Raw genomic sequence first — 13,505 nt, 5'->3', positions numbered from 1 at the left:
CTGATATTAGCTATGTACTGCCTTATTAAACTCTCTGAGGCTTGGTGGTTTACACAGCTTACCTCTCAGGATTGTTGTCATGAAAATGCTTTGTACACCTTAAAGTGCTCAATAATTTTGAGTTATTGAGAATTGATTTATGTTGTATGAGCTATGGAAGTAGCTTCCAATTGTTTGGAATTGTTTTTGTTGAGAAACTGTACTTGGATTATTGAAGGAGCATCTAATTTTCACCACAAATTGGAAATCAATGGCCTTATTTTCTGCAGACTATTTTTCCTCAGGCTTTTTTTTTTTTTAAATATGTTTTCCTCTGAACTGTATACATTATTAATTTTTAACTAAATTTAGATTATGGACTTTATCAAAATATATTGTGTAGGAGGAGTTGTCACTTGAAGAAACCAGGGATTACAAGATTTTAATTAGTCGATGAACATTTATTATTCTTTATTTAAAGACTAAATTTTCTAGATTTGTAAAAATTTCTGCATTATTTTCTAGATTTTTAAGAACTAATACATTATCTGTATTTTCCATTGCATTTCTCCTCATTCTCTGTTCCAGAGAACAATCCCTTTTAACAAGCATTTAAAAGGCCCTCCTCCAAAACATTTTTTAAAAAGCCAGCAAAATAGCCAACAAATCCCCAAACTCCAGCATCCATTCCACACCCAAGGTCTGGCACCTTTACAAAGAAGGGAAGGAAATGATTTTTCACATGTGTCTTGCTCTCATTTGGAGTCAGTTTTGGTTATTCTAATTTCATAGCTCTTAACTTTAATTGTTTTGCTGTTGTTCTTTCCAATTACATTGTTGTAGTCATTGTGTATTATTTTCCTAGTTTGGATTATTTCATTTTGTGTCAGTTAGTAGAAGTCTTCCCATGCTTTTCTATATTCATTATGTCCATTATTGCTTACAGTGCAGATATACTATTATACTCAGGTCCTATAATTTGTTTAACCATCCTCAAATGATAGATAAGAATAGAGGAGGAAGTTTATATTCCATAAGGAAAATGTCATACACATACATATCTATGTGTATAAATATATGTAAAAGTGCAAATGAAATGTGAGGGTCTTGTTGAGAAAGGTACTAGCAGCTGGGGGGATTAGGAATTGTAGTATTTGATTTGAGCACTTAAAAAAAATTAGGCATTCTAAGAGGAAGATTGTCAAGCATTTGTTGTGTCCCATGTGCCAGACACTATGCTTGGTGCTGGGGATACAAATACAAAAATGAAATAATCCCTGCCTTCAAGGAGTTTATATTTTATAGTAGAAGACAACATACATACATACATGCATACATGAATACACACAAAATTAACACAAAATAAATACAAAGTAGTTGGGGAGGGGGAGAAAAGCTTCATATGGAAGATGACTTTTGAGTAGAGTTTTAAAGGAAACAAGGGGTTCTGGAGAGGGAAGGGTAAGGTGGGAGTCTATTCTGAGCATAAGAGGCCTTGAGTTGAGAGAAATATGTCTAAGGAACAGCAAGGTCAGGTTGGATGGACCACAGAGTATAGGAAGAGGAGTAATTATCAATTCATGAGTTATTGATAACTTTGGAGAGCAGTTTCAGGTGACTGGAGAGGTTGGCAGCTACTTCACAGAGTTGAGAACGAAAATGAGTGTGAAATAAATATAAAGAAGCGAGATAGCATTTTTAAAAAATCTTGGCGTAAAGGACGAGACAACGGGAAATGATGCCAAGGGATTTTAATAGGGAAGGTTAGGAAGTTATAATCAGCTAAATGGATAATCATATTCACATTGGCTGGAATTCCAAGCCCTCTGCAGTGGAGGTAGAAATGATCCATAGGTTGTTGGTGATATAAATGTGAAGCTTGTGAGAGAGGTCTGGGCTAGAGAGAGAGATCTAGCAATTATCTGTGTAGTAACTAGGGCCCCATAGTGGAAGCTGTGGGCTGACCGAAATTGTGAAGGAAGAGAATGTTGAGAGGAATATATCTTTTATTGAACAAGTTTAGGAGGCCTCTGAGAGCCTTATTGTCTTAAAAGTTTGGCAGTGAACTAGTGCAGTGGACAGATCCCTGAGCCTGAGTTCAGATGTGGTCTCAGACACTTTATTAGCTGGGTCATTTACCTTTGTGTTAATATATAAAGGCTATTATTGTCGCTGTTAAATTATTGCCATCATTTAGGGTGCATTCATTTTAGATGCCAGACAAGGTTGCAAAAATTGTGAGGTTGGAGCAACAGATTTTTTTCTTAGTAAATAACATATGATTTTTTAATACTTTTTTTCCTTTTTGTATTTAATACCTATAGATAAATAATAAGGTGAGAAATGTAAAACAGGACAAATATAGTCACACCTTTTTATAGTGAATTTCCTTCCCTGAAGGGTGTTTGGAGAGTGTATTCTTTTCTTTTATTGTTGTTTAGTCATTTTAATTGTGTTCTAACTTGGGGTTTTCTTGGCAATGATACTGGAAAGGTTTGCTTTTTTTCCTTCTCCAGCTCTTTTTACAGATGAGGAAACTGTGGTAAGTAACTTACTGGGCACACAGCTAATAAGTATCCGAACTAGATTTGAACTCAGGTTTTCCTTTCTCCAGGTCAGTGCTGTATCCACTGTGCCATCTAGCTGCCCTTCCAACTGTTAGCATTGTTATATTATATGCTTTTTTCTTTGCATGTACAACTCCAAGCTCAAGTGTTTGCTCCTTTCCTTTCCTCAGGTGCCCCAGTGAGTGCCTGCAAAGGCTACCAGAGCAGTGGTTGCGAGATGTCTTGGAAGAAATTAAGTCCAGCAATCCTTCATCTAAACTCTGTGCAACAAGGCGCAGCGCTGGGATTCCTTTCTACATACAGGTAACCTGAAGACTGTGTATTTCCCTGTCATGTAGGACATTGAAGCTGGGGATATAGAGCAAGATGCTTTTATCACCTCCAACCCTAGACCTTCGATGGCTCCTTTCATGGCTCCCACTTTTCCGTGTTTCAGTGAACAGAAGATTTCTACCATTTTTGTGTGTGTGTATGTTAGTTTATTATATGAAAACTGCATTCTTGTAATAAGCCTGTTTTTTGAGAAGACAGAGAACAATAATATATGATCTCAGTGCCTGCCTGCATTCAGCTGGAAACCATAACTGCAACCGTGTTTCAGAGGGAGCCATCTTACATTTTTCCTCTTGCTTCTTTTTAGATAGTGTAGATAATGCTTTTGTAAGAAAATCAGTGTGTTGGGTAAAGCAGATGTTTTCTGTGCTCATAGTCTGGAGGAGAAAGGGAAGAAATTGGGAAGCAAAGGGAATTCATTCAGTAAGCCAAAGGGAGATCCCAGCACTGAATATCCTTTTTAAAAAATTGTTTTTTCTTTACTTTTAGAAAAATATATTATTTTAAACATTGTTTTAAAATTCTGAGTTCTAAATGCACTCCTTCCTTTCCACCCTCTTCCCTCATCCCCTGAGAAGGCAAGCAATATGATATCAATTATACATGTGAAATCATGTAGAATATATTTCCATATCAGTCATATTTTTTAAAAAGCAAGAAAAATAAATAAAGGGAGAACATTATACATCAGTTGGTATTCAGAGTTCACCAGTTCTCTCTGGAAGTAGATAACATTTTTTCATCATGAGCCCTTTGGAATTGTCTTGAATCATTATATTGATCAGAGTAGCTGAGTCTCACTCACAGTTGATCATCATTACAACATTAATATTATTATGCACAATGATCTCCTAGTTCTTCTTACTTAACTTTGCATCAATTTATATAAGTCTTGCCATGTTTTTCTGTGAATATACTTTTTAGTCAAACTCTTTTTGAGTGTTCAGTAGAACTGAGTTGGGGGGAAAAATTAAGGCAAGATTAAAAATGTGGGAAAATTCCAAATGAATGAGATGGAGTTTTATTACTCACTTCTCTCTACGTTCTTCTCTTTTGCTCCTTACATAGCTACTCAGTTCCAATAGACACCATATGCAGAAGAAAGGATTCATTATGCTTAAAAGAAAGAAGGATGTTGATTTGACCCAAAGGTCAGCAATGTATAGTTGCACTGGGTTAAAGCTGGTAACCTTCATAAATCAACTCTGTGCTGGCTTCTCTATTGGACTGCTGTTCTTTCTCCTCAGTATGATACATCCTGTAGCAATGTTTGTGCCTCACCTGAGCCTGAATACAGATGAGAAGGCAAGGAGAATATCTCCTTTTGATGTGAACTATGTGTTTTTCCCCCTATTAGAATGTAAGTTCTAGATAGAAGGAACTGTAGTTTTTCTATACTTTGCATACATCAGAATACCTAACACACAGTGTGTGTTTAATAAATGCTTGTGGAATTAATTTATATCATAGTTCTTTTGGGTTCTTAACATATGAATGGATGGTGTCTTTCAGAGGCCAGAGGTCTAATTTTACAAGGAGTTTTGTTCCTAGTTCTCCATTTAAAGGAAATGATATTTATTATGGAGTTTTTGTTATAGTCTTCTACTTTGGCTTTACTATTAGTTATGAAATTAGAGACCATTAACAAGTTGTTGGTCTGAACCATTCCCTTGGCTTCTTAGATTTAGAGTAGGCAGGTGTATTAGAGATTACCTAGAATTGTCTACAGATATCTTGTCTTACAGATAAAGGGACAGAGGAGTAAAAGATTGAGAGAGTAGCTCAAAGTCAAATAGCTAGTTAATGGCATAACTGGAGTTTATGTAAAACTCCTAATTCGAAGTTCAGATTTTGCCCAGTAAGCTCCCTTCCCCCGTTTCATGGATGGCTTAAATTAATAATTGAAAACAGACAAGTTGTGTGATTATTCTGTGTGACAACGAATCTATATAGATGAACCGGGAAAATTCTGAGCTTGCTACTATTGTATGGGAAAAAGGGAGTAGGGTGTGTATAAGGGGAGGGTACATTGAGGCTTGTTAATATCTGCCTATTTTCCCACAGGCATTGCTGGCTTCTGAGCCAAAGAAAGGCAGGATGGATTTATTGAAGATAACAATGAAAGAATTGATCTCTTTGGCTGTACCTTCAGATGACTCACAGAGTTCAGTCCCACAGGTAATAATTAAAACGTACTCCCTCAAAGTCTTACCAGGAAGGCAGTTGTTTTAAGCTGTTACTGTCTTTAAAACAAAACAAAACTTAGAGCTCTCCTATGAGTGGACTTGCTATTGCTGTATAAGCCAGGAACAAGACAGATATTCAAAACCATTTGGATTTTGTTTCTGTTTATTGCCTCTCCCCCTAAAATAAGCCTCAAGCACCACTTCAGTGGCTGTGTATTGTCTCTATAAGAAGTTATTTCTAAGTTGTGGTGAAAAACATCCTGTTTCCGTTAGGGAGGATTTTTGTATACAATAATGATTGCCTCTGATATTTATAAACTAATATGATATCACTTAAGAATTTCCCATGTGTGTTTCTCTGCCATTGGGGCATATTTAATAGCATAGGTCAGGCGAAACTTTTCTAAAAAAGTTAATACCCAACCTTCTGCAGATGGAGAAACAGCGTCTTTCAATTTTAATAATAGTTTATTTTAAGCCCCTGAAAAATCTCATTTTGTGAAAAAGGTTTCAGTTATTAAACCAACCAACAAGCATATTCTGAGTTTTTCCCACATGCTACTTACTAGGCATGTGAAAAATATAAGGAAGCCTAAGACCTGGTCTACATCCTAACCTGATAGAGCCTATCTTTTAGTTAGGGAGAGAAGACAAATACACAAAAAAAGATATTTAATAATGAAGGAATGTTCATGGGGAATGTCAGATGGCTCTTTTAACATCAACAGTAGCTTCAGAAATGTGGTTGCCACCTGAGGCCTGGGGCCTCCAAAGTTGGCTTTGTGGTTGGTTAGCATGAATCTGCCATGTGAGTCGGGAATGGTGTCCCATTTCATATGTGTTTGCACCTCTTTCCTGTGTCTCTGGCACCATCTTCCATGATCTCCCTATAAGTGGGGTTGTCTGTCCAGAGGGTCCAAGCTCTCAGTCTGTAGCACTCATATGCAGCTCCCTACCCTCCATAGAAGGAGATGACTCGAAAGAAAATTAGCACACAGAATTCTCCCCCAGAATTTAAGCTACAGAAACATATATAAAAACAAAGATAAGTTAAAGGATGGAAAGGTAGGAGGCACAAAATGAAAAGATAATTTAAAAAATGAATTTCTATTGATATGTTTTGGGTTTTATATCACTGATATTTCCACTACTTTTATTTTTCTCCTTCCAGAGAACTCTCCTTTATAATACAGAATGAGAAAGAGAAAATAAAAAGTTTGGGAAAACTAAGCAACTCATTAATAAAGTTTGATACCATATATGGTATTCCCTACACATCAAAATCTGCCATTTTGGTGAAGTGAGAGCATGTGCTTTCTCATAAGATTGGATTTTAAGAGGAAAAAAAAATATATATAGATATAGATATCTGTATCTATATCTATCTATCTATCTATCTATCTATCTATCTATCTATCTATCTATATATAGAGAGAGATGGAAGCTGATGTCTAGGTCTCCTAGTCCTGTGAAGAAGTAGCATAGACAAGTCACTATTTGTTGGGTCTAATATATGCCAATCTCTGTGCTTGCACTATGAAGTATGCAAGAGAAAAAAAGCAAATTCATTACTTTTCTGGAATTCTTTGTAGAGTCTAAACTTATCCATATAAAAATGAGAAGAAAAAGTATTAGATTGAGTTATAAAGACAAATGCTACACACACAAAAAAAAGATATTGTTATCTTAGAATAGTCAGTATACATGTAAAATAGGGAAGATTTCATGCAGGAAATGAAATTTGAGCTAGTCTTTGAGTTAGATTGTTAAAGAGAATGCAAAATTATTAGAGAAGAGATTTTTCAACTGGAAGGTAACATTTAACTAGGAGATATGGAAATAACAGACATTAGATACCACCAATAGCCTTGGTGTTTCATTTTTTGACCATAGATTCAACAGCTCTTTATTATTTGAGTTTGAAAGGTTCTCGTAGTATTCACTTAAATGAATACCTTTTGAAATAAATGGTCATTTGGATGGGTTGTTTATAAACAATTGACACTGAAATTAAAAAAAACAAAAACTTATTGAATCTCTTTTCAAATAAGCCAGCCTTCTAGTTTTATTGAATACTTCAATAGCATTTGTTTTGTTTTTTGTATTTATTATTTGATTTTCAGCATTTCTAAGTTGGTGGGATTTTTTGAGACATTATTTTTGTTAATTTCTAGGTTTTCTTATTTGCCCCATAACTTCACTGGTCTTTTCCTCAAATCTATTAATTAGGTATAATAATTTCCCAACTCACATTTATTTCCATAAATGTTTCTGAAACCAATGGATTTTAGTTTTATAGAATAAATAATAGCTGTTTCACCTTCTTCCACATATGCAGATTTATACTCTTTAGTGAACATTTAAGAACTATTTATATTGAATTTTGAAGATTTTGCATTTTCTGTCTTGATATTTTTTATTTTTGTTCTACAGATTAAAGATTTTCAGTAGCAGTTATGCATTTTTTGTTTTTTGGGTTTTTTTTTTTTTTTGTTTGTTTGTTTTTTTTTTGGTTGTTTTTGTTCCAGGTCCATGCTCTAAATATCCTTAGAGCTTTGTTCAGAGATACTCGTCTGGGTGAAAACATCATTCCCTATGTTGCTGATGGAATTCAAGCTGCAATTTTAGGTTTTACGTCTCCTGTTTGGGCAGTAAGTCACTTCATTGTTTTTATTAAATTGCATTTCAAAGTGGGTTTTTATTGACTGAATATTCATTCATTGGATTACTGGGAAGAGCCACTATATCATAGTTGTTACAATTGATGGCATAGAAAAGTAGATTACCTAATCTAGATTTTAATTTTTTTAATCTAAATATTTATTAGTCTTTTGTTTACATATCATTTATATTTTCTGCTGTATCCCTCACCACTACCTCTTGGAGAACCATCCTTTATAATTAAAAAAATAAAAGGGGAAAGAAGAAAAAGAAGTTCTGATATCAAAAGCAGCCTGACATTACATACAACATTTATTTATCTTGGTTCTCCACTTCTGCAAAGAAACAAGGAAAAGTGTTTTTTCATATCTTTTCTTTGGGACCAAGCTGGGTCATTACAATTTAGCAGCAGCACTCAATTTCTGTTGCTTTGGTGGTACTATTTCTACTTATATTTTTGTAGTTATCATATGAGTACATTGTTTCCCTGGTTCTGCTTACTTCACTTTGCATTAGCTCATGCCTGGTTCTCTGTATTTAACACATTCATTATTCTATAAAGGACAACAAAAATTGGAACGAAAGGCTTGGCAATTGTCAATGCTGTAAAATTACCCATGCATATAACTTGTAAATAAAAAGTTTTAATAAATTTTTTAAAAAGTGGTTACAAATTAATATTTTAGTATCTATCAGACCTTTCTTTATGTAGTTTTCCCCTTAGGTATATTGTTGTTCACTCATTTTTCAATCATGTCTGACTCTTCATGACCCTATTTGGAGTTTTCTTGGCAGAGATACTGAAGTGGTTCACTATTTCCTTCTCCATTTCTCCTCATTCTTCCAAAGGAAATTGAGGTAAAGGGATTAGAGACTTGCCCAAACTCACACAGCTAGTAAGCATCTGAGTTCAGACTTGAACTCAGGAAAAGTTTTCTCTATTTATTTGTCACAGCTGTCCCATGTATATATCTAGCAGTTCAATCTTTGGATCAAAAACCTTTTTTTTATACTTTTCAAAGTTTCAAACTATTTTCCAAATGGTTAGACTGATTTATAGTTCCACCAAACAGTCTATGAATGTGCCAGTCATTCTATACATCATTTAATATAGAATATTCCATTGTTTGAGCATCTTTGCTCATTTGCTCATCATATTTCTTTTGATTTGTATTTCTCTTATTAGTATTTAGAGTATGTTTTTATAAAGTCCTTAATATTTGTAGTTCTTCATTTGAGAAGTGTTCATATTCATTGATTCCTTATTTATTGCAGAATGGCTTTTTAGTTTTATATATTTCTTCAATATCAGATGTTTATCAGGCATATTTGATAAAAAAAAGATTTCCCCATCTTCCCCTTCATAACCTGCTTGTGTTTATTTTGTTTCTATAAAAGCGTTTCAATTTCATGTAATTGAAATTATCCATTTTTTTGTCTTTTGTATTTGTTCCTTTGGTTAAGAATTTATCCTCTACCATAGTAGTGAAAGGTTTATAATCCACTTCTTTGTTTTATGATCTAATTTTTCGAGTATTCATTTTGAATTTGTTGTAGAATAAAGTTTAAAGTGTTGTTCTGAACCTAATTTTTGCCAGACTTTTTCAGGTTTCTCAACTGTTTTTGTCAAATATTTCTTTCATAATAATTTATGGTTTGACATTTAATGAGCATTGGGCTATTGACTTTATTTTTTTCTGATTTTTTTTCTTGGCTGGTCTTTTTCATTAATCTGTTTTTCTGTCTTTCAATCATTATTAAATTATTTTGAGATCTGGAAGTGCTAATCCCTCTTTACTTCTAACCTTTTTCATTATTTTCCTTGAAATTCACTAGACCAGAACTCAATGGATATATTACAATGTATCTGTGAGATTGGATGAAAAAAAATTACATCATTATTTTCATTAATTTTTGGTTTCTTTTGTGATTCTATGTATTTTATTTTTTGCATTTAAAATATTTTTCTGAGAAGGGGTCTTTTGGCTTCCTTAGACTGTCAAAGAGGTCCATGACAAAAAAAAGTCTTGAATTTCTAGTTCCTTACCATCCCCTCACTCAGTTCTCCTGTGTTTCTATCTTTTGCAGCCAAAGCACTTGGGAAAACTATCTATGTCCCTATGATCCACCTTCTAAGCGTTATTCAACTGACACTGCTCTCTCCAAAGTTAGTACACTCATCTGATGATATCTTCTCAGTCCTTATCCTTTTTACCTGGCTGCAACATTTGATATTTTCCTCTTGGTTACTTTGTACTCTCTAGGTTTTCATGACAGGATTAACTCCTGGCTTTTATCCTCCCATGTATCTTTACTTTACTTTGCTGACTCATTATCCATATCATGCCCTCTCTTCTCCCTTCCTCCATCTCTCTATCTCTATCTATCCCCAATGAGCTTAATTACCATATTTCTGCAGATGATTTACACACACACACACACACACACACACACACACACACACACACACACACACACAACTCTCTAATTGTCCCTTGGACATTTCAGACTGGATGCTCTAAAATTCAAAGTATCTAAAACTAAAGTAATCTTCCTTCCACCACAAATATTCCTGTCTTCCAAATACCCCTATTTGAATTCTAGTTATTTTGAATAGGATTTCCCTTCCTCTTATTTTCTCCTGGAATTTGTTAATTACTCATAGAAATGGTGTTTAGTTTTGTAGCATGTTGCAGTTTATCATTCTTTGTGAGTATCACATTGTGTAAGCCAATTTTCTTTGTGTTGTGAAACTGCATTTCCTAGTGTGTGTTAAAGAATGCCCTTTGGTTAATGTATGGCCATGGGCAGTTTTGTTCTGAGTCATGTTCTCTGTATTGTCCTCTAATCACAACATCAGGATTTCTTGAGCCTGATGACAATTTTTTTATTAAAAATTTCTAAATGCGGTCAATACTAGAACAGTTCTTGCACTTAATAAAATTTTAGGATACCCCAGAGTCTGTAGAATTTTTTTTCTGGCTTCATATAAAATGGATAGATTAACATTTTATTTTATATAATAACAGGATCTTTGGGATGTTAGAACATGATCTCAGGTTTCTAGGTATTCGAGTAAAGAAAAGTAGGTTGGTAAAATAACAGTTAAAAACAAACAAAAAAAAGGTCATTCTTCTTGTGTCTTCTTCAGAACCTGATATTTTCCAGAGGGAAAGTCTGTATTTAAGTAGGCCAATTCATAGCTCTTCACAGCATCACGCTGATTATCTTTCCACTTTGACCTAACATACTGTGATGATGACTCGAGGTATGTACCACCAGTACATCAGCCAGTTAGTATCATTTATGACGACCCTGGGCAAAGCAGAGGATTCATCTACAAAAAGGAAGATAAACCCTTCCCTTAAGGAGCTTACTCTGTACATATAGTATAATAAATACAAAGTAATAGGGGGCAGGGTTAGGGCAAGGGAAACTGGAAAGATTTAAAAGGAAGTAGCACTTTGTCCCAGCCTTGAAGGGAGCTCAGGGTTTCAGGAGGCAGCTAAGAGTAGAGAAGGTTTTTTAGGCTTGGTAGAGCAGCATGTACGAAATCCCAGACCTGCCAGCCCTGGGAAGATGCCATATCTAGAAGTCACATAACAGTCATTCTCCATCTACTACCTTGAATAATGAGCCCCAAAATGCAGCAAACTCAGTTTGGCTAGGAATAGTAGAAAAAAACATTCACAAAGTAATTCTTCAATTAAAAAATAACTGATGACCAACTTACAGGTCCCTTGCTCCTTGTAGAGTTCTCACTCTCTACCATTCTCCTTCCCTGCAAAGAGCTTGCAGTTGAGGCAGCCCTTTTTCTCCCAGTGGCTGCTTTTTTAGTTAGGCACTCGCTGACTTTTGCATTATATTTCTTGGCTGTATCCTGGGATAGGTAGATCCCTATTCCTGGAACAGGTTCCCACTGTACTGGTGTTTCTTGGTCCATTCTCCCCTCCTTGTTCATAATTCAATTGTGTTGGCATTGAAGGTCCCATGTTATTCATGACTGTTGCAGTTCAAGTTGCCTGGGTATGGGAGTTTTTCCTATTCCTGGGACCCTGCTCTTAGAGTGGGTGGAAAACCATGAATTAAACCAGTCCAAAGGCTCCAGAAGAAAAAAAAAAGGGGGGGGTTAGCTAGCATCTATAGAATGAGAAATAGAACTAGAAACAAGATTTTGGAGGAGCAAAGAAAACAATAGATTGTTAACAGTAGTTGTTTAATACTGCACAGGAAGCCTAGAACATATGAAAAACAGAATTGCATTTACAAAGGCTTCGAGGAACAGCCCCCCTCACAGAGCAATATCCTGGAAGAGATTCCTCTAATTGCTTTGTAAATAGGTCCCATGGGATCACTCTGGAGACTAAAAAAAAAAAAATTAAGTCAGAGAGAAAAGGGCTGTAATTGTAGAAAGTAGGCATAACAACAAGGGCTTTTCTGAATCTTTCTATTATTGTATCCCAAACGGTCATCCTCCTATTTGAGGAGCACAGATTTTTTCCAACTTGAGAAGAGAACAAGAGATGGAGGATAAGTGCCCCACTGAAATTTCCAAAAGGTGTTAAGAAGCACATTTATAGAAAAGACTGTGGCAAAGTCATCAGAGTGAGTAATAAGACAGACCCAAGATGAATGAAGAAAAGAAATAAAAATTAAATGAAATTATCGGTGAAATAAGGAAAGAAATTATAGCACTTAAGGAAGAAATCAGCAAATCTTTCAAAAAAGCTAAGAGTGTTGTGAATAGAAGATGGAGACCCATTTCATAGCAGTAATTTGTGAAAAAGAGAATCAGAATTGTAACACAAAAATTCAGACAGAAAAAAAATTGAAACAGGATTTTAAAATAAGATTAGAAAAACACATAAAGAAAATCATTCTAGTAGCATATATTTTCATTTGTTGGGGCCAACTGGGAATGCAAATGTTTCTAATAACATTGTTAACTTTGTATTTTTTATGTAATTATTATTAAATATTGACCTACTTCAAGAAGATCTTTAAAAATGTAAAATTATGAACCAGATTAGAGTGATTATTTATATTACACCAGTCTATATTAACTTTCTTTAAGTAGTGAATTTTCCTATTAACTTTCTTTAAGTAGTAAAATTGGCTAGCATATTTAAAATCTGATTCAACACATAGAAATTTGATTTATAGCATAACTTTTTAGGAAAACTTCTATTGTCTAAAGCAAAGTACTGCTTTATTTTCCATGTAATTTCTTTGTTGTTGTTTTTGTCGTTTTTACTAAATTATAAACTTTAAAAATTAGCAAAATGACTTTAATTCAGATTGTGGCTCAGAAGAGTGTTTTAGGAATGGCATTAATATATGTACTTAAGAATATCTGTTAACAAATTATTTACATTAACATTTCCTTACACTAAACCACACAAGTCCATCATTTGATTAATAACAATCATCAACCCATTTTAAAAATGCATATTTCGTTATTTTATGCACTAAGTAAACTTGTGAAATTGAATATGAATTAAAACAAAATAAATCAATTAAATGTACAATCAGAAATGTTAAGCACATAAGTTTCTCCATCCTTTTCAAGTGTTAAAGGAGGAAATGTTAATAGAACTCTTAAAAGTGAAACTTTTTATTGATTGAAATATTATTATCTCTTATTTAATAGATGAAACATTTGAAATACAGAGAAGATAAATGAATTATCCAAAGTCACCACAGCTAGTTAAATGCTAGAAAGGAGACAAAGGCCAGGTCATCAGGTCACTTTGTGAATTCTCTCTTTATTTTTTTCATT

The 13,505-nt window shown here is 34.3% G+C and overlaps 1 protein-coding gene across 1 annotated transcript in view; it reads left to right on the top strand.

The window, feature by feature from the left end:
* Positions 1–13,505, top strand: part of THADA (THADA armadillo repeat containing) — a 418,709-nt gene that overhangs the window by 89,303 nt on the left and 315,901 nt on the right. The window contains exons 23-25 of the mRNA XM_074286698.1: positions 2,717–2,849; positions 4,944–5,057; positions 7,594–7,716. Coding sequence (XP_074142799.1) covers positions 2,717–2,849; positions 4,944–5,057; positions 7,594–7,716 — 370 coding nt within the window. The remainder of the gene's footprint in view (positions 1–2,716; positions 2,850–4,943; positions 5,058–7,593; positions 7,717–13,505) is intronic.

The sequence above is a fragment of the Sminthopsis crassicaudata genome, chromosome 2, assembly GCF_048593235.1.
Source record: "Sminthopsis crassicaudata isolate SCR6 chromosome 2, ASM4859323v1, whole genome shotgun sequence".
Classification (NCBI taxonomy): Eukaryota; Metazoa; Chordata; class Mammalia; order Dasyuromorphia; family Dasyuridae; genus Sminthopsis; species Sminthopsis crassicaudata.
Note: the sequence above shows the minus strand (reverse complement) of the source record. Positions and strands in the feature narration are given on the sequence as shown.